Source organism: Sycon ciliatum, chromosome 9 (assembly GCF_964019385.1).
Source record: "Sycon ciliatum chromosome 9, ocSycCili1.1, whole genome shotgun sequence".
Classification (NCBI taxonomy): Eukaryota; Metazoa; Porifera; class Calcarea; order Leucosolenida; family Sycettidae; genus Sycon; species Sycon ciliatum.
The window spans coordinates 13693113-13718350 of record NC_088651.1 but is presented as its reverse complement, the minus strand read 5'-3'; the positions used below and the strand labels follow the sequence as shown (position 1 = coordinate 13718350).

General features: G+C 50.5%; 2 protein-coding genes across 4 annotated transcripts in view; one reads left to right on the top strand and one right to left on the bottom strand.

The window, feature by feature from the left end:
* Positions 1-3596, top strand: part of LOC135824574 (ubiquitin-conjugating enzyme E2 S-like) — a 7321-nt gene extending 3725 nt beyond the window's left edge. Inside the window, exons 2-4 of the mRNA XM_065337308.1 lie at positions 546-623; positions 1983-2095; positions 2704-3596. Coding sequence (XP_065193380.1) covers positions 546-623; positions 1983-2095; positions 2704-2964 — 452 coding nt within the window. The 3' untranslated portion in view covers positions 2965-3596. The remainder of the gene's footprint in view (positions 1-545; positions 624-1982; positions 2096-2703) is intronic.
* An 864-nt stretch (positions 3597-4460) lies between these two features.
* Positions 4461-25238, bottom strand: part of LOC135824722 (uncharacterized) — a 29569-nt gene continuing 8791 nt past the window's right edge. Inside the window, exons 1-6 of one of the 3 annotated variants that reach the window (XM_065337432.1) lie at positions 24752-25103; positions 22852-23071; positions 20030-20293; positions 17955-18195; positions 7263-8015; positions 4464-6287 (exon numbers count right to left, since the gene is read on the bottom strand). In XM_065337432.1, coding sequence (XP_065193504.1) covers positions 5464-6287; positions 7263-8015; positions 17955-18195; positions 20030-20293; positions 22852-23071; positions 24752-24942 — 2493 coding nt within the window. In that variant the 5' untranslated portion in view covers positions 24943-25103 and the 3' untranslated portion in view covers positions 4464-5463. Of the gene's footprint in view, positions 6288-7262; positions 8016-17954; positions 18196-20029; positions 20294-22851; positions 23072-24751; positions 25104-25238 lie in introns of those variants that run through there. The other 2 variants (XM_065337431.1, XM_065337430.1) reach the window with 2 other exon arrangements.

Below are 25238 nucleotides of genomic sequence, written 5' to 3'. Positions count from 1 at the left end.
ATCCGTACCCTGGCTAACACTTCTCAGCATATGTCACTGTTTTCTCCTACACTCCACACTTTTACACCCAGTAGCTGACACTCTTTTCAGCAGCCATCCTTGTTTTTCTAGCACCCTTCACGGTTTATCAGCTGCATTTCTTAACTGCATTGCTTTTCTTCGGTTTGATTGTTCACTGCCAGGATGGGTTATGGGCGAAAATAATTTGGTGGGACCGAGTAGTGTAATGCCTAGCTGTTCAGACGTGGAATGCGTGCAGGGCTTTTTCTTTAGCGGGCTTGTCGTGCACACGTTGTGTAAGTCATTTGGAAAAAGGTGCACATTTCGACGTTCGGAGCAGCTTTTTTATTAGCGTGATTTGAAACCTGGTTGCGAATGACGATTCGCCGGCGACATGACTCACTTTGAAGTCCCAAACCGTATCTACAATATCCGGTATTCCTGCGTGCATTTTTACACCCGTCTTCTGTCTGCAGGAACACACAGTCCAATGTTTTGCTGTTGCTGCTGTTTCTGATAATGTGGTCTCTCTTTCCTGTTTTCAGCTGGCACTCCGTTCGCTGGCGGTGAATTTCGCATGAAGTTGGTGCTTGGAAAGGACTTTCCGGCAGCCCCACCTAAAGGTATGTATTGTGTCAATGCTTACCTTCTGTATCTGTGTGTATTGGGGGGGGGGGGGGGGGGGGGGGGGGGGCACTCGCACAGTGAAACCTGTCTAAGACGACCGCTCAAGGGGCTTTGTTGCCAGGTGGTCTCCTTATCCAGGGTGGTTTGCCTGGACATAACATCCCTTGGTCCTGGTTGCAGTGGTCTAGCCTAGTCCGTTCTTATTTTTCGCGAACACAGCCGCTTCGTTCTTATTCAATGGTACAGTAATACACATACATGTCATTGTGCACTGTTGTGAATTCCAGCAGAAATCCAAGAGAGCTCGATACCAGGAAGGTAGAGCCGTGACACACTGATGAGTGCCTGAGATGGCATGAAACTTTAAGTTGTGACTGATCAGGCCATCTGTTGTTCTGACTAGTGTGTACATGTCATTGTCTGACTGGAGAGAGGCGAAGAAAGCCAGGCCATCGACATTCTCATCCTAAGTCTGCGCTGGTTGCGCGACGACTGAAATGTTTCATCTTGCCGTGCGAGTGAAACAAATCTATGTTCTCACGCTGCGTAGATATGGGGCCGCGCACCGCAAGTACGAGCCTGGCCAGTTTCACGGCAGCGAGTGCCGCGTGACTCCGTGTTCCAGCCACGAACTACACTTCGTCACTGTGTCAGTTTCATTTTCAAGCAAGTAAATGTTAGTTTTTTTTCATTTGACTCTTGAGTTTCTGTCGGCAACGTCCTCACACGCATGGCGTACGTGGAGAATCTGTTCGGGATCAACCAAACTCACCTCGACATGGACGTGGGTTGTCGATGACAGCCTTTGGCGCCGTTCGTTGAGCAGGTTATTGCTCAAAAACACCGTTCAAAAAAGTCACGAAGTTTTTGTATACGGAGGAAGTAGACCGTTCTTGAAATCGGTAAAATTCTAGCCTGGCCTTGGCCTCTCTTCGGCGCTCCGTTCTTCGCCGCTCCGTTCTTCGGCGCCCGACAGTACTGTAAGGAACTGCTTGTCTGTACCTAAATTTTCTGTTCACCTAACCTGGCCTTTTGCCCTCCGCATACCGAAAATATTGAGCACCGAAAATTTCTGAAATTAGAGTACTGTAAAACGGCCGATTTTAGCGACTTTAGCGAAAGGAGTGTTTTCGCTAAAGTTTTGCAGCACCAATCGAAATGTTGCATGTACAGTACAGTACTACACCATCCTTCTTTTTAAAGTCTGAAACTCGGATCGCTAAATTATTTCATTGTGAATCGGTCCAGATCCAGGAAACGCTAAAAAATTTAGCTGCTCAAATTAGCCGTTCTTCAGTACCGCCTTTTTAAATAGCCGCTGTCTGACCTTGATGTGTTTGTTTGTTTTCCGTCAGGTTACTTCACAACCAAGATATTCCATCCGAATGTATCGGCAGCTGGGGAAATCTGTGTGAACACGCTCAAGAAAGACTGGAACGCCGAAATGGGCATCCGTCACTTGCTACTGGTCAGTCGAGTGTGTGTGGTGTGTGTGTGTGTGTGTGCGCGTGTGTGTGTGTGTGTGTGTGTACGTGTGTGGTGTGTGTGGGTGGGTGTGCGCGCGTCTTTTTGTGGTGTAGACCAGGTGGAATAGTGGCGGTCAATTCTTCAGCCTTGCAAGCTGTTGAATGGTGCAATCCGAGCACAAGTTGCTATGGCTTCTGCTGTAGCATCGCCATCGTTGCTTCTGGCGATGGGCGTCAAAGGGTTAAATGTGTGGGTGTGTCGCTATCATTGCTCTCCAATTGAACGGCCCAGGTTCTAGCTACATCTGCTAGAGTGTGTGTATGTGTATTGCCACGCAGGGGGGGGGGGGGGGGGCATGCTCCTGGTGTCTCCTTTTTCCATTTTTCTACCTCATCTCTCTCTCTCTCTTTCTCTCTCTCACACACACACACACACCACACACACACATACACACATACACACACACACACACAGACTCTTGTGCTTGCTCACTGCCATAAACTAGTCACGTTGGTCTCCCCGAAAGAGAGGAGAGAGACTCAAAACGAAAACACACACACGCACACTTTCTCATTCTTCCACCCTGTTCTCCCCGGCATGTTTCCGCAGACAATCAAGTGCCTGCTGATCGACCCCAACCCGGCATCGGCTCTCAACGAAGAGGCTGGAAAGCTGATTCTCGAAGACTACGCTGAGTATGGTCGGCGAGCGGAAATGATGACACGGATCCATGCCATGAAGTCCGTGAAGGATTCCGACGACAAAAAAGACACAGCGGCAGCCAGTGGTGGTAGCTCTGCCACGTCTACCAGTAAGTCGTCAGCCGACAAGAAGAAATCCGATCGGAAAAAGAACCTCAAGCGGCTGTGATGTGCTGTGCGTGCCGTCGTGTTTCGTCTTCGCTGTTGCTTTCGTTGCGCGGTTGCTTTCGTTGCGCGGTTGCTTTCGTTGCGCGGTTCCTTTGGCAGTGTAGCGTGAGCTGCTGTCGTGTGCCGCGCCTGCCCGTACTGCTACTGCTCTGTATGTGTGTGTGTGTGGCGTTGCTCGTGACTCGTGCCCTAGATTTCAGCTTGAGGTCTGTCTGCCATGCTCTGTTGGAACGTTGTCGTCCTCATCCGCCCGCCCGTTCCCGCTACCCATTTCCTTATTTACTCGCCCTTTAACACGCTATCTAAGATCACTTATCGCTTGCTGTTCGCCGCACCCATTGCATGTCTCGTGCCTTGCGTGGATGTCGGTTGATTTAACTTGCCCCCCCCCCAACCTTTATAATAAATTGTGTCTTCCCCTTTCTAGAGTTGAGAAGGAAGACGAAGAGATATATCACACGCCGGCTCGGGCTGGCCAATGGCTGTTGTGTTGCTGTTGGTTTTCTGAAGAGATATATTTCTCAAGCAGCAGGGCGTAATGCTTTGCTGCCGGTTTTATCATGTCCTCGTCTCACGCTAGTAGTCATTCTTGAATAGTTCTGATGAGAGTAGTAATATTATTATAGCCATCTATCCTTTCCCACTGTGCTGCTGCTGCTGACTTGTGTGTGTGTGGGGGGGGGGACCTGTGTGTGTGTGTGGGGGGGGGGGGGGGGGGGGCTGTGTTTGTGTATGGGGGGGGGGGGGGGTGTCTGTGTGTGTATGGGGGGGGGGGGACATGTGTTGTTGTGTGTGTGTGTGTGTGGGGGGGGGGGGGGGTGTTGTGTTCATTTTGTTTGCTACGTGCGAGGAGGGTGTGTATCACGTGTGCATGCATGGCAGGCAGGACAGTGTGTCTGTCCCGTACCCGCCACCCTTGGACGCTGCTGCCCTGGCAGTAGCCTATCCCTCTGGAAAATCGGAAATATGCACAAGAAATTGCGGGCTAAAAGAGTGAAAAATGTGGGCCAGACATACAGTAGTAAATTTGCGGAAACTGCAGTATCTTGCAACAATAGTAAAACGTGAAGGGAGGACCAAGCAAGGAATTTCGAAGCGCGAAGAACAGTGCGATGTCAAAGTTCGGCCCTGGGGACAAACGTTCACAGCCACGCACTTCGCGTACACCAAGAAGCACACGTAGCAGTGCACAGAACACACCATGCATGAAAATCTGTACAGGGTGGGCTCACGAATTCACTGACAATTGAGGCAAAATGAAGGAAATTCCACGTTTTCCACGGAAAATGCTAGATTCGCGGAAACCCACGAAAATCACGGAATTTGTCGCGGCCGCGGAATCGCGATTTTCCAAGGGGACAGAGTAGCAGGCCGAACGGTGCAGAGAGTCTGCGTTGCATATCAATATCCCCACGAAGTAAGTCACACTCGTGCGATATACCACGCACTCACTCTGAGCGCTATGCGTATTGCGAGTAGACTGCACATGTGTTGTAATATAAACCTATAATTATCTGACCGCAAGAAGGAATGAAAACATAAGCCATTGCGATAAGATAGAAGCCACTACTAGTACCTTCTACTACTCGCCACTGTGCATAATTATAATGTGGCAGCGACGGCGACTTCACACCAAGCTCAACGACGTGTTTCCAGGTGTTCGCTTCATGTCTCAACCGAGTCTACGCGAGGTAAAACCGGTCTTGCCAGAAAGGAAAGGAAATCAAGAGGTGCACTAATAAAAAAATATTCATTGTGATTTCAGCAAAATATGAAGTGAGCGAAATTTCAAAGGATGCAAAAAAGTACTGTGGCCTATTACGAGTAGAGAAGAGTCGTACGTCCGCACCAGCGTTCCTATGCAACCATGACTGGTGTAAGACGTCGCGAATGACATCATCAAACATACTTCAGCTACCAGTGCATGTATGCTAACACATTCAACCGTGTACTCTAGCATTGCTATGCACAAGCATGAACTGCCGTGCAGGCTACACATATGGCATCATCGCATGTACAGTGCAATGACATCATCGCATGTACAGTGCAATGACATCATCGCATGTGCAGTGCAACGAGTGGCATGCCAGTGAGTGTGTCTGATGTCGCAGCTTCAGGACTGTGCAATCGCAGCGACGTGATCAACGCGCATACTGAATACATCACATAGTGCGTAGTGCGTGCACATGCAACCATTATTTATGTGTCATGTGTTTCAATTACATATACTAGAACGTACACTGTGTTGCCGATGTACTGCTCAAGTGTGCCGGTTTGCAGAACGTTTTTTATTTACACGATACACAACTTACCGGAAGGCACAAGGGGCTGCTAGCATGGGGTGAGATGGTGCTGGTGGGGCCTGTCAGTGCCATGCTCAACCGACCAGAGGTCTCGGCATCTTCGAATGGCATGCGCAGCACATTGGGAGTAAGAGCACAAGCACGGCAGCTCACTGCTCACGTCATCACAACGGGCCTCCGCCGCCATCGCTCACAACCTACTGGGCATTGTTGGCGACGCCTGATGCTGACGCTCGCTCCAGTCGCAGCATGTGACCAACGGTCAGTGGTGCCGCCGCTGCTACAGCCGCTGTGGCGCCGGTGGTGGATGGTGACACTGGCACTTGGTCGTACAGCGTGCTGGCACGGTACTGGTCACGTGACACAGCCGACTTTGACGCGGCGGCGGCCGCGCTGCGGTCCCCAGACTCGACGACAGCGGGACTGCCGGTCGATATCGCACCTTCAGTGCTGGTGCTGGTGGTGCTGCTCGACTTTGGATGCTTAGAGCTTGTATGAGCTTTCCACGCTCCGCGGCTGGGGTACTTTCCGTGCAGGGATTCTCGACGGCTGCGGATCACTTCGTAGATGTGCTCCTGCGCCATGCCGGCAAACTCGGCTAGCTCGTCGCTGGGCAGCATGTACGGATTGAACGGGTCATCGTCATCGTTGTCATGGTGATCCATGTCACCGCCTCCTCCGCCGCCGCTCGGACCGGCCGCGGTGGTCGTGATGTCGGAGACGCTCGCGTCGCCCGTGTGCTGTTGCCGTAGCAACGGACGTGGCGACGGTAGCACGTCGCTGGGCTGTCGCGAGGGTGTCTTGCGAGTGGCGCCCGGCGACTGCGTTGTCAGGGAGCAGCTGGCCGGTGAGAGTAGGGGACTTCCCTCGGCCTTTCTGGTGGCGGCCTCTTGCCTGCTGCTGTTACTGCTGCTTGTACTGTTGGGCATGAGTTTGTCAAGAAAGCCATCGACCAGTGGTGGAACCCTGCTGATGGCCGGCTTTTGCTGGACAGATGCGCCACCCAAGCCTTTCTCTCCTCCTGCATGAGAACATGAGAAGGAGCAAGAGGAGTGCTGTAAAAGCCATTGTTCTAACGAGGCGCATATATTATAACGATTTCCTAAAATCGACTGGTTTACGACTTTACGTGTACCAAAGGTAACGATTCTCACTTGTTCTCAACGCTTAATAGCAATTATAGTTTATGTATCGATTTCTGTATAACGATTTCTATTGTAACGACAGATTTCTCCTCGTTAGCTCATTAGAACTAGCACTTCGTTATATATACGGCTTTTACAGTGCATGTACAGGGCCGGAGGCTGCTTCCGCGGAGCGGTGCAGCCGAATGGTGATGTTTAAGGGGGTCTGGGGGTCCTCCCCATAAATACTTTGGAATTTAGATGGCAAATCCTGCACTCTGGTCGACTCCCTCTACAAATCATACATCGAAACGTTTTCTCCCCGGTTTTGGGCGGTCCATGTGGACCGACTTTTTGGGAAGTTGGTACGGTACCGGCCGTACCAGTGGCGCCGGCCCTGATATACAAGAGGAATACAGGAGGCAGAGCGATAGTTAAGACGATACGCTGCAGCTTTGCCAGACATGTTGCCACCGTGGTGTGCGAGAGCGGCATGCACTGGGTGGACTGGGGCTAAAAGAGGCGAGTGCATTGCTCAAACGGTAAACTCACTCAGGAGCTTTGTCGTGCCCGTTCTTTCCGTCCTCTCTTATTTAGACTCGGTCGGAAAGTCCCCAGTGCATAGCCAAAACCTAGCATTGGACGCGTTTGATTACACACAATTCCGTCCATTCTAGAACTAGTTACGGTGCACGCAGCGTTTGCATACACACATTCCGTCGCCAGAATTGACGGAATCCAATTCCGTCGATTCTGAAGAGATTTTCTAATTCTAGAAGAAAAGTACGCGAACCCGTGCAATTGTTTTATTTATTTTTTCTTCAGTTAACTACCAGAGGTGATCAATGAACTTGGCAAGATGGGCAGCTTACCTGGCGGCTGTGTTAGCGGTGATCGCACACCGGGGGAGGTCTGCGGTGCGGACTCGGGCGATGGGAAGAGAGCGGCCTGCAGGTTGTTGTTCGATTTGTCACGGACCAGCGGAGATAGAGTGGACGGCGAGCGGTGATCATCTGGATACAGAGTCAACGGCTTACGCGGTAACCCAGCCGACAGAGCTGTGACCGACGACAACAAGGATTTTTGAATATCGGCGGCGCTCACACCGTTCCTTGTGCTACCATTGATGGCCTGCTCGCTGCCGAATGATGACATCTGGGCGTCGTGGGGCGCGATTCCGGGAACTGACAGTGATCCGGCACGCGATCGTATCTTAACCTTGTCCACGTTGCCAGTCGGGCTGTCCGATCTCACGCCGAGCTGCTGTTGGGCACGGCGGTTGGGCATTGGTGACCGTGAGATGGCCTTCGCGGGCTTGACAGACGCACCCAGAAGCTGCTCGGGTATGTGGCTGCTGATCGCAGTCGGAGCCTTGCTACCGCCGGCACCGGACTGAGCGGGCATCGGGGTCGACGTCACCAGCGGCAGTAGATCGGACGGTTTCACCGGCGCGTTGGCCAGCCTCTCCAGCTCGGGAGTGGACAGCGCTGGCTGACGAACGTGTCCACGGCGCGCCGATGTCGGCGTCAGCTGTGGATCGGCGCCGACGCCGCTGGCTGTGCCCTGCTGTGCATGTGCAAGGCGACGGACACTCGTCGGTGTCCCTGGGGACAACGGGGATGACTCTGCAATGACAGTTAGCAACAACAGACCCAGCAGGACAGCACAAATAGGTGTTCAATGGGATAGCAAATTTTGTACTTTTATTCATGGATTCTCCACAGGCCTTAGCCTAAGTCGAGGGAGTCGCCGTCAACAGCCTTATCTAAACCAAACTGGAACAGCAGAGGCACCAGCCATCGTGTCAGCAGCAGCAGCAGCAGCAGCAACAGCAGCAGCAGCAACGATATAATTTGCAATAGCAGCAACAGTGCAAGAAAACAGTCAGACAGCAACAACAGAAGGACAGCAACAGACAGATAGAAGAAACAGACAGGCAACAGCAACACCGGGAAAAAATAACAAATAAGCAGCAACAACGAACACACCGCAACAAGCAGGCAGCAACAACAAGCAGGCAGCAACAACAAACAGACAGCAAACAGAAGCAGACAGCGCACAGAAACAGACAGCAAACGGAAGCAGACAGCGCACAGAAACAGACAGCAAACAGAAGCAGACAGCGCACAGAAACAGACAGCAAACAGAAGCAGACAGCGCACAGAAACAGACAGCAAACAGAAGCAGACAGCAAACAGGTAGGGAACATCTTGCACAGTGTCTTCACCATTACAGATGTACCATATCCAAACCGCCATCGTAAATCAAGCTCGCTCAATGCATGCTTCCACCAATCGACTACTAGTACTTTCACCCACTGTGGCAGTGTTGCCAGGAGGCTAATAGCTGTTCAAAGTTTTACTTCAGAGTACGGAACTACAAATGATATCAAGACTACACTGCAACATGATGTATAGCTGAAAAGGAATGATAATACACACCTGGCAAAAGGTGGTAAGTACACGTCTGCTCACACAGCGCTCTCTAAGCTACAACGTGCAGGCAGAGAGTACTCCCCTCACACCTCCGTCCCCAGCTAACTGTTAGCACCTGGCGCTTCGTCGCCTAGCCATCATTCCACCAGGTGTAGTCCTTTACCCGGCACTACTTCCCTCCTACCAGGAGATGCCGGTTTTGCCGCCAATACAGATTACAACTGTCACCCGGGAACTGGTTGGCAGGCACAAGGGGTACATACATGTGGCTAATGGGGTTTCCCGGCACTTGTGTAGTCTTCTATCACCACTTCTCTTCTAACAAGACCACGCCTAGTCTTGTTGCCTGTAATGTTCCCGTGTGAGTGAGTGAACATCAAGTTAGTGTTAGCTGCTCCCGGCTAATGATGCCCCCTCACACCGGAACACAAGGGGTTTTATATGATTGGATAATTTATAGAAGTATTCGAGAAGAGTGTAGACAAGGAGAACAGGACAACGACAACTCAAGACGGACTAGACTACTCTAGAACTGGAGCATGCGCTCTTCTATGTGAGTGCACATTGCCAAGGGGAACGAGCGGGAAATACAAATAGTGAGTATTCAGGTCGTAGCATACATACACCTATTACACTGTGCCCCCCTAGCTAAAATTCACGTCCACGGGAATGAACGAAATACCTAGGAAACAACAAAAGAAAACAAACCAAATAATAAACTCAGTCCAGGACATAGTCAGCTAGTCGAGCAGGTGCAGTGCGAACACGGCCAGAACGACGAGAAACAGGAGAAGAAGTACGGACCGGATCAGACGACGGCGGCGGTAGCGGCGGAAAATCATCATCGGACAGCGTAATCGGGTCAGGACGAGAAGCAGTAACGGCAGGCGGTTGACAGTCGGGAGGACGGGAAACGGCTTCAGGCGGTCGAACAAACTTGCCACTGGCAGCATCATATCGGGTGAAACACTCAGACAGAGCAGGATCAGCATACGGAGCAAGAAGACTCTGAGGCTTGAAACAATCAGGTGACGACGGTCCAGCGGCAGAGGAACCAGGAGGACGAACAAAAACGGCCGGAGGAATAATCTCGGCAGCCGGAGGAACATCAGCAGCAAGTGGCACTTCAGCAGCAGCTGACAGCGGAACATAACGGGCAAGAGGCGGCGGACTCGGCGGAGGAGACAGGGCAGCATCTTGCGGCGGCGTTGGTGCCAGTGGCGGAGACTCACTGTGCACATGTGCTTCAGGTTCGGCTATCAAGCGCGACAGACCATCAGCATTCAGATGTTGGCGACCTGGACGGTGGACGACCCGGAATTCATATTCGGATAAACAGTCAAGCCAACGTGCTTTCCGTCCGCGGGGTTCCTTCAGGTTCCGGAGTGCAGTCAACGCAGTATTGTCCGTCCTGGCAACAAATGGTCGTGCCAACAAGTAGTGCCTGAAATACTCCGCAAAATAGACCAGAGCAAGGGCCTCACGATCGCTAGCATCGTAGTTGCGCTCAGCTTTCGTCAGTACACGACTGCCGTACCCAATTGGTCGCTCAGTTCCATCCTGGATCTGGCTGAGGACTGCACCAATCGACAGATTGCTCGCATCGGTGTCCAGAATGAATGCACCTGCTGAATCTTCAAACTGGGGGTACGCCATCACCGGCGCACTGGAAAGCGAACGCTTCAGAGCCTGGAACGCCGCTTCGCAAGCTTTCGACCACGCAAAGCGAGCATTCTTGCCTGTCAGAGCAGTCAGCGGAGCAGCACGCTGGGCGAACCCACGGATGAAGCGGCGATAATATCCAGCGAAGCCAAGGAACTCGCGGACAGCTGTGACAGATTTCGGAGTCTTCCAGTTCCTGACCGCGACGAGTTTGGCTTCATCCGGGGAGATGCCCTCCGCTGACACGCGGTGTCCTAAGAAAGTGACCTCCTCCTGGAAGAAGGAGCATTTCTTCAGATTGAACCGCAGTCCAGCGGACCGAACTCGCGCGAACACGGGCAGCAGAATCTGGAGTTGGCCAGACAGTGTTTCGCTGGCATTCAGGACATCATCAAAGAACACACGGCAGAATGGCTGGGCCGGTGTGTTACATAAGCCACTCAGGACTGCTTCCATTACGCGCTGAAATGTCGCTGGGCCATTCCTGCAGCCCATCGGCAGAACATTAAACTCAAACAAGCCCAGTGGCGTGGTAAATGCCGTCTTAGCCTTGTCGCTTCCTTCCATTGCTATTTGCCAGTACCCTGACGCTAAGTCAAGGGACGTGAAATACCGACAGCCAGACAGGGAATCAAGCATGTCATCCGCCCGGGGAATCGGGTAGGCGTCAGGTTCGGTGACAGAGTTCAACTTCCTGTAGTCGATACAGAGTCGAAGAGAGCCATCCTTCTTTGGCACCAATACTATGGGTGATGCCCACGGACTAATCGATTCTTGTATTATGCCTTGCTTTAACAGCGTATTCAGTAGATCTTGCAGAGCCTTCCGGCGGTGATATGGAATCCGCCTGGTAGGTTGTTTTATAGGGTTATTTTGTCCTGTGTTAATTTTATGAGGGAATATGTCACAGTAGCCATAGTCATCATCATGCAAGATAAATAAATCGTGGTTATCATGAAGTAGTTCAGTGAGCATGCAAGACTGTTCTGTGGAGAGATGATTTTGTGCGCTGATATATTCATCGATGACTTTCTTGCGTTGCTCAGTTAGCCGGATCGGGTCGGGTGAAACTGAGGAAACCATAGCTTCAGTGTCGTCAATATGTTCACAATCTGTAGGAATTTGATGAAGTTCGGCAACATTGGTATTTTTATGAATGAGTATAGGATGATTTGCATGATTTTCAACAGCCACAACCACACGTGTTTGGTTAGGGCCAACAGTTACAAGACTAGGAGTCACTGCCACATCTGGATGCTTCGCCATAAAGGACTCCAATGGATCTGCCACGCAATCCATCGCAACCGTGCACACATCAACAGCTGCACAAGGCACCAAGACAACATGTCCTGCAGGTACCAACAACTCCATCTCAAACACCACACGAGATGAGTAAACCACAGGGTCAGCCACACTCTCGGGTGCACACGCCGGGACAACGCCAGGTTGAGCCATGGGTTCAACAACCCGTACAGACAATGAATCGTCAAGGGCAACACGAGAAGAATACGACGAAACAGGTACATCGTCGGAGCATGCATCAGAATCAGAATGAGGAGTATGAGTATTACATGAGGAGGAAGTATTACGCGGAACAATACGATCATAGGGCGTACGTGACGGAGGACACCCAGAACCAGAAACATGCAACGGAACAGACACATCGCCAAACATCACAACACCACGAGCAATATCTAATACACCACCATGCTGCAACAAAAAATCGGAGCCAAGAATCATGTCGCAGTGAATACCAGGAGACACAACAACCGTGTGCTGGAAAGACAGATTTCCTAGCGACATACACAGATCCATGGATCCAACGACAGGAAGTTGTGCGCCATTGACTGCACACAACCGCGGAGCAGACTCTAGAGGAGGTCGCTCTGTCAAATTAGGCAACAATTTAGAATGCACTAACGACACACTTGAACCAGAATCAACAAGAGCAACAACAGGAGACGAAGACGAAGACGAAAGACAAACATCAACGTGCACAATAATGGGTGAGATCGCACCACATACCTCCTCGAGGGGCTCCACTCGGACGACTGACGGCGGCCCCGTGTCACCAGTCCAACCTAGTTTTTTGCGTGCGGGCAAGATGCAATGAAGTGGCCCTCTTCACCACATCCATGGCACACTCCACGCACAGGCCTCGCAAAACTCTGGCCACGACCACGACCACGGCTAGGCGCACCGGCACCAGCACCACGAGCAACAAAACGTACATGGTCTTGCTGGGGTCGGGTGGGGCGATACAGACTCACGCTCTCCATTTTCGCCTCCAAAGCAGAGAGACGCGAATCAAAACTCGACAAAAGCGAAGCCAACTGGTCTCGCTCAGATTCCGACTTCAGTGGACCGACTGCTGCGTAGGGGTCACGACCATGAGCAGTGCGACGGGGCTTCACTTCCGGAGCAGCAGCAAATACGGGCTGTGCATACTGGTAAGGTACGGTGCGGGCCTGCTCGCGAGCATAAATAGCACCTACCTCGATGGCCTTTTGGACCGCCGCATCCAAATCAGTGGGCCGAGGTGACGCCAACGCCAAGCGCAAATCCTTCGATGCCTGGCCATCAATAAAAAGTTGCAAAAGCATTGAATCAAGCAGTGCACCTTGTTGTCCTGGGTAGGCTCGACGAGCGAGCCGACGAAGTTCCGTGGCATACCCGTGCTGAGTTTCACTCGCCAGCTTCACTCGCTGGCGAAGACTGGCCTCGTGCATCAATGCTTGCTGGGGCGGCTCAAGACGGACATGCAGAGCCTCGACTGTGTCGGAAAAGTTCATGTCAGGCGTGTGAGTTAGAATTTCGGTGAACATCTCATGAGCGGTACCAACAAGGCGAGCAGGTAGTAGCCGTAGCTTTTGTTCGTCGTCGTACCCACTCAGCTCGCATGTGTGGACGAAATGCCTCATGTACGTGGTGAAATCTTGGCCTGGCTGATTTCCGAATGTCTCAGGAAGCAAGACTGGCTTCGGCAGTGGACGTGCATGTGGTGTGTCTGTGTCCGGCAAACGAAAACGATGGGACAACCCTTGTACCGGCGAACTCTCGCGCTCTTCAGCAATGCTCATGTCACAGCCAGCTTCAGCGAAGCTACGCTCTAGCTTTTCTTGTCTCTTGGATTTCGCTGAACGGCCCATTGTGAAAAAAAATTGTTTTTGTATTTTTGAATTTTCGAAAAAAAAATTATCTGCAAAAATTATTTCCCGTGGACTCGATCGACGCGCCTCGATCAACTATCGATCTAATTCTAAATCTATTACGTAACCTATCGTGCGTAGCGGCAAACAACTAAATTTGGCAGAGACAATTCCAAATAGGCAACTACTCTACGGACACAGTACAGTGTAGCTAGACTCTACTACCCAGCTAGCAGATATCCTAACAAGACACTAGACAGCAGCCAGTATGCACAAAACACGGACACAGAAAATGTTCCGAAAATGTTTGGCCAGACAGGTTGGCGCCAATGCTTGACCTATGGACTGTAAACCATGGTAAACAATGCATGCAACAAGAAAACGACGAGCAGAAAGAAACACAATGCAGAAAGGAAAATATTGACGAAGAGAGTGGATGAGGATATGGTTTCACTTGCGTGGGCCTTCGTGGTTCTTCATAGTCGGCGATCTCCGAAGGCGTACATACTTCGCCAGCGATGTAGTGGTGGACGTTTTCCGCTGCCACCAGTGTTAGCTGCTCCCGGCTAATGATGCCCCCTCACACCGGAACACAAGGGGTTTTATATGATTGGATAATTTATAGAAGTATTCGAGAAGAGTGTAGACAAGGAGAACAGGACAACGACAACTCAAGACGGACTAGACTACTCTAGAACTGGAGCATGCGCTCTTCTATGTGAGTGCACATTGCCAAGGGGAACGAGCGGGAAATACAAATAGTGAGTATTCAGGTCGTAGCATACATACACCTATTACATTAGTTCCTGCACTCCATAGATCAAGTTCACTCCACAAGTCCCAGACAACAACTAAAGTTTACTTACATAGAACAAGGAAAGATAAAGATGCACAACCAGGATCCATATATGTACACAGTACGGGAATGCATAGGGGTAACCGATCCCGGAACGGATCGAGTACAACAACGGAACCACAACATCGCCCATTCGGATAACAGATTTCGCCTGCGTTACAGATCTACCCTGGGGTTAGGGCCGATTCCCACTACGGTACCGTGAGTGCCGTGCCGACGATTTGGGTAGGTCACGTGTACCCCACGGTACGAGCTTGACGCTGAGAGTGATTTACACCTGCGCAGAGTCATTCCGTGCGTTCCGTCGGCAGGCCGGATCACCATTTTTTTTTTTTATCAATTTCTGACTTTGGTCCTGAGGGAATATAGCGGGGGCCTGGGAGATGACTGGAGAAAGCTCAAGAATCAACCAATCGAAAAGCCAAAAGCCAAGAAAAAACTTCGTACCACAAATACAAAAGAAAGAAAAAACTTCCTTTCAGGGAGTAGTAAAATGCCTACTACTCACTGCATTAGACCTCGCGGAATACCACGGGATGCCATTTCCACCCCCCAGAGGCCCTCGGCACCGGAATGTCCACGGCGCGGTACGGCAGGAGCCACGGAATGAACTCGCGCCAAACTGCCCCTCACGTGAGCAAATCACCATGGGTACTCACGGCACGGCACTTACGGTACCGTAGTGGGAATCGGCCCTTAGTACGACATTGGTAACAAGACAAACTTCAATAGTAGACAACGATCCAAAATCCCCTGATGCCTGAAACCAAGAGTAGATAAACAAGAGTGTGCAACTCCGGATCTCTCCTGCACAATCTGCAGATACCCCCCCCCCCGCCTATGGCGGAATTTTTTGTTGACGTCGCCTTTTCTCAGAGAAACGCACATTTTGCCGCAGAGTAGTGTGAGAGTGTAACATGCATCACGTGCTGGGCACCGATCTTGTAGTGTAAACCCCGGCCAAGTGCACAAGCGAAACTTTCCAAAGGACTCGCAGCGCGTGCGTCGTCGAAAAGATTACGTCAACAGAAAATTCCGCCGTGGGCCAACCCATTTCACACTCTTATTTATCTACTCTTGCTGAAACGCATTTGCCAGTCGTACACTCGAGTCGAACAACGTCTTCTCCACCAGACAGTTTGGATTTCGCCATGTCATAGTGCAGCCGACCTCCTTACCAGCCTCCACCACCAGTGGCTGCATACAGCCGGGGAGAAAGGCGCAGCACGCATACTCGCCATTGACATCGCCGGTGCGTTTGATTGCGTATCACACCCCGGTGTGCTACACAAGTCCGACGTATACGGCCTGCGTGGGCAACTGCACCAGTGGCTCAGCAGCTACCTCAGTGAACGCTACCTTCAAGTGGTCATTTGTGGCCAGACATCCTCAAGGCTCCCAATTCAGGCTGGAGTCCCCCAGGGCAGTATTCTGGGTCCGACTCTCTTCCTCATGTACGTGAACGACTGCGAGGACCACGTACCAGCCGGTGCTGACCTAGCCTTGTTCGCAGACGACACTACGCTGTATGCCAACATCACCCCCACCACCCAAGACGATACCACCCAAGCCCTCCAGCTAGCAGTCAACAACATCTCCCGCTGGGGTCAAGAATGGAAAATAAAATTTGAACCAGCCAAATCCCAGGCACTGACTGTCAGTTTCCACCGCACCCAATGGGACATGCCACCGATTGACTTCAACGGATCAAATGTGACGGAACAGGCGGAGCTCAAAAGCTCGGGCATCAGGTTCGATGGTCAGCTTACCTTCCGGCGCCACCTTCGTACCGTAGCCCTCCGGGCAACACAGCGACTCGGTGCTTTGCGTAAGGCTTTCCACTTCTTAGACGTGCCCGGTCGCATCCAAGCCTACAATGCTTTTGTGCGCCCAGCGATGGAGTACTTCCCTATTGTCTGGATGGGAGCGGCCCCATCCCATCTTGCAAGACTCGACCGTGTGCAAGCCCGGGCCATCCGTGCCATCGCCCCAATGTGTTGGCTGCCGAGTCTTGCTCTTCGTCGGATGGTTGCAGCACTTTGCCTCCTGTACAAGATGCATTGTCCGGATGCGCATCCCCTTCTACAGAGGATGCTGCCACCCCAGCAGCCCCAACACCGAACAGTCCACTCCACCCGTAGTACATTCCAGAGATGTAATGCTCACGCACACCAACTGGCCAATGAACTTCCGGTCCGTTCCCGAAACAACCTGTGTCGAGCCTACCCTCACGCAACTGTCCCCGTCTGGAACCAGCTGCCCGCCGGAGTCTTCTCTGGTCCTTTCTGCACCAAGAACTTGCAACACTTCAAAGTTGCAGCCAACCGCTATTTGAAGACCAACGACTGGTCGTGGGCACATGACCATCTCTGATTATCAGCATCATATCTGCCTCACCCCATGACTTCCAAATTCCGCTCCACATACTATTCCTAATAACGTCTGCTCTTCTTTTCTCTCCTTCTCCTCCTAGCACTGTCTGTCTTATCATTCCCCTCCTTCTAATGTACTGTCTCTCCTCCTAGCATTTCGTATCATGTACCTCAGTGTCACTCCTTTCAGTTTTCTTCTTTTTTTTGGTGCGTTTTATGTCCCCATGACGTCGAGACCTCAGGTCGGCTGAGGGCAAAAAGCCTCACCATCACTATGCTCCCACTATGCAATTTTTTGTCTTTGCCAGTGAGCTGTGATCATTGTAAAAACAAAAAAAAACAAAAAACAAAAAAACATGCAAGTCTGGACAGTAGATAATACTCGTCTCAGGCCGTCAAATGTCTCAGTAACATGTTAGTTTTGTGCCCTGGTATCGCACTTTCTGACTGCTTATTATCTTGTTACAGTCGTGGATAGTTGCTTCATAACTCGTTTCCACGTGATTTATTCTATTTTAATTATACTCGGAATTAAACAAAACAAATGAAATCCCGGGATTGTCTACTAACAGGAGTAGACCTGTATTAGTCCCGCACATAAGCACGGAGGTTGAGAAACTTGGTGGAGGTGATCATGTCGGCTACCCCAGCCATGTATTAAATAAAAAATTAGAAAATTCGACAGGTTCGCGTACCGGGCAGGTCAAGAACAAGGAGTCGTACAACTCCCTGGTCAAGAACCACCTTTCCGCTTCCGTGGGACGCCTCCACCCCATGATCAGGCGTCAGATACGGTTCCTAAACGGTGGGGGAGGATAGATCAGATCCACCAACCATAGGCCAAAGGCCTAAATCCCATTTGCCACATCCATGTTTTACTCATGCCAGGCCACAAGTTCCCAATTAAATGTGGGTCGCAGCACGGTTGGAAAAAATCCTTCCGCTTCCAAGCAGGACTTGAACCTGGTACCTCTCGTTTCTCAATCATGGTCTTAGACCAACCCACTGTGTCTGCCGGTATACAGGGAGGCATAGCCATGTATTGCTTGGAATACAACAAAAACAAACAAAAAACCATCATTGCCCTCACCTGATGCTTGCGCGGCAGTTAGTGCTTTGGCTGCCGGCGTCTGGTCAAACGAGAACAACGGTTGATCGTTTTCGTCGGCCTCGCGACACACTTGCAGTCCCCCACCAGCCTTGCCCGTAACGGGTGCTGTGTTGGCGGACGGATGCTTTCCGGCGCGCTGGGTCAAGTAGTCGGGGCCTGGCACGTGTCCGGCTTCAATTTCCTCGAGCACATCCAGTGCGCCGGGTAGAATGTGGGCCATCTGTGAGAGAGGGCAAAGCAGAGGAGTAGCACCAGGGTCATGGAGTGACGATAGGTTGTTGACTATTATTTTTACTTCACCAACTGCTCGGGCATTACGAAACACAGGGAATAGCACCGGGGCCGTGGAGTGACAGCACGAAACACAGGGAAGCCGCGGCCTAAGTCTTTCACCCACAGTCCTCCCACACACACACAAACATGATCCCCAAACTCAGGTGGCCCCTTACCCAGGGGTATACACCTTTTAGAACATTAGTGTGTACTCTAAATTCAGAAATTTTCGGTGCTCAATATTTTCGGTACGAGGGCAAAAGGCCAGGTTAGGTGAACGGAAATTTTCGGTACAGAGAAGCAGTTCCCGATTGGATTATGTGTGTTAGTGTTTGTTCGGTGTATTGAAATTTTACGTATGAAACAGATGCACCGAAAGTACCAAAAATAAAAGTACACCGAAAATTTGTGAAATTACAGTAACTTGTACTTCAGATGGCTGACCGTACCACACGAAAATACCTTCCGACGCCCCTGCAATACATACACACTTTGTTTATCAGTCCGTAACTTTGAAAAGGTGAGTAACTCGGAATCACATACATTTTGATGAGGAGAGACCATACACATGGCATATGACGTCACTGTTTCCACAAAACTGACAAAGAGCTCAGGTTTCCGTTGCAACAATTGCCAAAGAGCTCAGGTTTCCGTTGCAACAATAGCCAAAGAGTTCAGGTTTCCGTTGCAACAATTGCCAAAGAGCTCAGGTTTCCGTTGCAACAATTGCCAAAGAGCTCAGGTTTCCGTTGCAACAATTGCCGAAGACCTACGTTTGCAGAGAAATTACGCTCGATATTTTAGTCACAGAAATGTATCGAAGATTGATAATGCCTGGTTGTAGTTAGCTCGAACTGATTGAGGATGGGTGGTTGAGAGCGTTTGTGCGGAGCTAGACAATTATTACTCGCTTCCACACAAGGCGCACAGGGAGATAGTGCCCGCAGGTTGCCATTTTTTACTCCTCGATTGTGATTGAGTGCTTTCCATGCACGCATCTTAGGTGTGTTAGCACCTCTGAGACACGGTGGAAGCAGAGCTGTCGTTCAAAAGAGACATGTTGATTATACTTTGTTTAATACATTGGCATAAAAAAAACTAATCCACTTGAATCTCTAAGGTTCCTGTGGCATCTCTGCATATGCAGGACACCTACAGGGAACTCTGGATACCGTATACCGTATATTCTCTATTATAAGCGCCGTGCTTATATTTTTTCAACACCCCTCAACCCCGTGCTTATATTGGAGACCGCGCTTATATTGGAGACCGTGCTTATATTTGTTCAACCAATACATCCATACAGAGCAAGAAGAAATACATGCTAGATATCATGCATGCAGCATTGATTCTGCCAAGACCATGCTAATAATAGAGACTGTGCTTATAATGTTTCGAAAGGTGCTCACAGTGTGCTAGTATTGGAGACTGTGCTAGTAATGGAGACCTGTGCTTATAATAGAGAATATACGGTATTTGAAGCAGAAATGTTCGTCTGGAATATAATTTCGTCTTTTCGTCCAAGGAGCTTTTGAACTAAATTAATTGCCGGACTAATGTCGATTTGTTCAGCTTTTCAATACACTCTTGTGATCCATGCACGGAATTTTCAACCGGACGAACTCCCTCTCTTTGGAGTTGGACGAAATTATTGACCGACGAAATTTTCTCCCTGTACAGTAAGTCGTGCAAGCGATCTTGGAGACCAGAATGCGTGACTTATTGTGAGCATGGGATTCCAAAAAAAACGAGCAACTTATTGCGAGTAGTCTACACTGTACCTCGTTGAGATCGGCACGCGATGTGCGTGGCGCACTGCAGCCACCCCCACCAGCAGCACCCGCTCCGGCAGTGGGCGACAGCAACGGAGCGGTGCTCGACGACGTGCTCGCCGCTGTGCCACGTCGACTCAGCGCCAGCGGTGCACTGCCTGTGTTGGTGTTGGTGTTGCTGCCGGCATCGCCGTTAGTAACTGTGACGATGCCACCACCACCGCCACCGCCACCACTAGCAGTATCAGCAAGACGTGCATGCGCAGCCTGCGCCTGTGTCATCACCCACAAAACACACAATGAAGACACATTTATAGAAGGAAAAAAGGACCAAGGAACTACAAGTTACGCTACAATGTCCACTAACACCACCAGTTACAAAACAATCAGATCATGCTCTCCATCCGAGTCCATGCAATGAAGACAGTGAAACGTTCCTGATAAGCACCGGATAACCATGAGTATTACACAGTGGTTTCCGGAGTACACTAGTAAACAGCACTGGGATTTCTTATGGCCCGCTGGAGTACAAGCCGTGCACAGAGGATTTTTTGTCATGAAATCCACACATCTACCCTGATGATCACCGTTTATTTGACCATCGTAGTAAAAGCCGTAGCAGCGACTTTGTTTGGGCGAACTACTGGTGTTTAACGTGCGGCTTACACTCCAGAGGTACGTTGATGCCGCTGATGGGGTCTTTCTCGGCACTTGTGCCAGTGGTTGTGAAACTTATCCACTCGCCCCCACCGTTAGGCGCTGTATCTGCCGCAAGGGTTCACCGGGTGTTAGCGACCGTCGTGAGTTCCCTTTGGGAACGGACACGATAATTTACTCTCTTTTTTTACTTACACTCCAGATAATACACTGCACAGCACAAGCGCTTTTTAAGCAGGCAAATGAAAATGTCGGCACGAACCCGTGCATGAGTAGGGCGTTTTATAATGCTGCTGACCTACGCAAAGTGGTACCTATGGCCTGCCATCTCACCGCCAGCGTTCAACAGCTCCCATTGCTGTTCTCGCCACCTTTTTTTAGATATTTCTTTATACCATTTCCATGCTTGCATTTGAGATACAAGTTCCAGGTCGATTATAAGCCTCTTCAGGCCGTGAAGTTCGGTAAAAACATTTGGAGATAAATTCTGAGAAAAGAACACAGCGTGTTACTTATCCATATGGACGAGGACAGGACAGCTCATTGTACAAGATTGCACCATGCGGTCCAGAACAGGGTGATCCACCCTCCACTATCCACTATCCACTATCCACCATCCATCATCCATCATCCACCATCCACCTTCCACCCTCCACCTTCCACCCTCCACCCTCCACCATCCACCCTCCACCCTCCACCCTCCACCCTCCACCCTCCACCCTCCACCATCCACCCTCCACCATCCATCATCCACCATCCACCCTCCACCATCCCGCACCATCCACCCTCCACCATCCACCATCAATCATCCACCATCCATCTGGCACTAGGCAGTAAGCAGATGCCAACAGGCTGCACAGACCTGGGAGGAGGGGGGAGGGGCGTTCCCAGCCAACTTTTAAGCCGTTCACACTACGTTTCGCTGTTTACTGATGTGAACTACTGTGAAGCGTGAAATTTTCGCGGCGTTTTTAGTTCGCGTTTTCAGAATCCGGACAGGTTTGCGAGGTTTTAATTTTGCGATTGCAGAATGGCATTCTTGTTAAACCTGTGGCATTCTTGCTAAACCCTTCATGGATCTCCTTTTCGCGCTGTCTAAATTTCGCGATTTCCACGCGGTCGCGAATTTCGCAGAAATTAGACCATGGCAATAATTTCACGGGTTACAGTACTAACTATATACAGTCGTCCCTCTCTAAACCGGCACTTTATAATCCAGCACCCTCGATAAACCAGCACTTTATAATCCAGCACCCTCGATAAACCAGCACAATTCTCAGTAGCCAAAATGTCCTCTTCATGCACATTGCAGCAGTAAATCAGATTTGTTAATCCAGCACCCTCCCTAATCCAGCAGATTTTTCGTGGCACAAATGGTGCCGGATTATAGAGGGACCACTGTAGTTGGTTAGAGTTGCTGGGGCTGGCAAATCGGCTTGGCCAGTTGTGTATAGTTTTTTTCATAAACACAAAACACACACACACACAGTGTCACACACTTGTACTTGTTGCTCACTGCCAAAACTGGTCACGTGGGTCTCCCCAGGAGAGGGGAGAGAGACTCAAAAGGAATCTTGGAAAGATGACTCAATTGGCTATTGAACCGCCCAACGGCCGACACCCCCTGAAATCCCTAAAACTCTGGGTGGACTTGAAAACGATCCCACTTATGGGCTCACCACACCTCAGTAAGTGGGTGAGAAGAAGGATTGACGGCATCAGGGTATCCGTCCCGGGATCCAACTGCAGTTACCCCTGCCCCCAGTGAAGGTAATACTTGGTACTAGTGTGGGTGGCTAAATCAGAGTGGATCTGATATAAGCTTCGCTAGCACCATTGATTACACAAGAGTCTACCCAGAAGCAGTCCATGGTTAACAGGTATGTATACTTCAAATAGAAAATATATGAACCCTGCAACCAACAAAGGTGGCAGATACAACAATACATTTTCAAGCAGCCGAGCCTGTTGGCAACAGACCCAACACAATCAGGCATAACTGTACCCACCAACCGAACTAGCCGGCAACACACACACACACACACACACACACACACACACACACACACACACACACACACACACACACACGCATATATACATGTACACCCCCCCCCCCCGCCAAACACACAAATATGCACAGACACCCACATGCACACGTTTCTCGCGCTCACCTGAGAAACAATGATTGGATACTCAGTTTTATCCGCACCATCAGCGGTTGCATCCGCGTTGGTGTCCATTGGCCCCACTTTCGGTGTACAGATGCCTAGCTTTGTACCCGGTGGAGGTTCTACATCAAACGACTTCATTGCAAAAAGGCTCTCGCTTAGGCTGCTCCTGGATTCCGGTATTACAACGCCACCATTCTCTATCTTCTCATTGTATGACATGCTGCAGGGCAACAGAGGAGGAAAAGAACGGGAGCGGGAATGGTGAGAGAGGGCGAGACATACGAGAGAGAGGGAGAGAGAGAGAGAGAGAGAGAGAGAGAGAGAGAGAGAGAGAGAGAGAGAGAGAGAGAGAGAGAGAGAGAGAGAGCGAGCGAGAGCGAGCGAGAGCGAGAGAGAGAGAGAGAGAGAGAGAGAGAGAGAGAGAGAGAGAGAGAGAGAGCGAGAGCGAGAGAGAGAGAGAGAGAGAGAGAGAGAGAGAGAGAGAGAGAGAGAAAGAGAGAGAGAGAGAGAGAGAGCGAGAGAGAGAGAGAGAGAGAGAGAGAGAGAGAGAGAGAGAGAGAGAGAGAGAGAGAGAGAGATGTACACACATACACATACACATAGAGAGAGAGGGGAGGGGTGGGGGCAGGGGCAGGGTGAGTCACATGCACCCAGAGAGAAAGACAGCCAGACACACGGACAGACAGGTCATATGGACAGACAGGTCACACGGACAGACGGACACATGAACAGACGGGCATACGGACGCACGGACAGACGGACACATGGACAGACAGGTCAAGCAGCTGTAAAGAGCCAAACCACACAACAGGAGCAAAACTTGGACATCCAGAAACATTTCCTGGTAAACACTAAACAGTCAGTGTTTTTGTTTTTACAAATATCTCGAAATTCCTAGAGTGGATCTCGCAATTCCTAGAGTGCATCTCGCAATTCCTAGAGTGGATCTCGAAATTCCTAGAGTGGATCTCGAAATTCCTAGAGTGTATCTCTAAAAAAGCGAAACATTTCGGCCCACTTTCTCATATCGGCCCATATTGAACAAAAGAACCCAAAAAGTCCCCCGGATATCCAATTTTCGGGGCCCCATTAATCCGCGATATTGATTGCGACCAGCTACTTTATTTCGGCCATTCCATCTCTACCCGGTAGACAGAATACACTGCACAGTTCACTTCCAAAAAACTTCACCCTACCATATTTTCCGGGTTTCATTAAGCCGCACTGGAGTATAAACTGCACCCAGATGTTTGTCACGAAGTACAGTCAGACCTCGCTTTTAACCGTACACATCCGTTTTCCACAAAAAAAGTCCTGACAGGCGAGGGAACCGGATAACCGAACACCGGTTTATGTTGGATGCATCATGTATGCTGTAAATCTGTAACCAGCTATTTTCTTCCGGTTTGCGAGGGATTGGGATAAAAGAGGAGCGGTTAAGCCAGGTCTGACTGTACAGGTATGTACCCTGTGTTTAACAGTTCATCTGACCAGTGTAGTAAAATCCTTATGGGGGCAACGACTTTTTTGGGACGAAATGTGAGCGCTTGAAGCACGGCTTATAGGTTTTTCATACTACGTTACAGTACGCGTCAAGTTTCGGAATACGACGTACTGGCACACGTCGTCTTCATGCAGGTCCATTCACACAGGCACGTGTACGCTTTTCGTACAGGCGTGCGCACAGCTTCTTTTGGACACAAACTGCCAGGAACGCCGGAATGTACCTCGGTACAGGGGTCTGGATACGTCGTCTACGTTTTCGTATCAGGGGTGCGATTTTCCCGCCGCGTTCCATGTTGTCATGGCTATCCGGACGAAAACGTCATGTGTTTTGAGTGTAGTGTGAATGGCCCAATAAACTCAGGAAATTCAGTACTTGAAGCACAGGTGGACCTACGTTGTACTGCTGGCATATGGCTTGACACACGCTGCCTGGATATCCTGATTCCCCTGCTGCCGTCGCGCTCGTCGTCGTCGCCGACGACAATACACGCAGCAAACCGTGAGCAGCGTTATCGCCAGCAGTGCGACGGCGGCCATGAGGCCAAACGCCACGTACATCCACAGGCCATCGTCGGAACTTGCCATGGTAACCGCGACGCAGGGCACTCAGGCTTCTTCAGAGTATCAGATTTTACCGGTCAGCAGGTAGCCTAGTGAGGCGATGAGTGCATTCGGAGTGGACGTTGAAGAACGCTTCGTCCAATGTGAACGCACGGATTGCACCCCGGAGTTGTCTGCGTGGCTGAGCATTCTGCACAGGGGAGCAGCGGTGAAGACACATGGGCAAAGTTTAAAAAACACAAAACGGTTACAGAATGTCCAAAAATGCTAGTGGCTTAGCCAGCCGAAAAATATACGCTCCGAGTGCAGATACCGAAAAC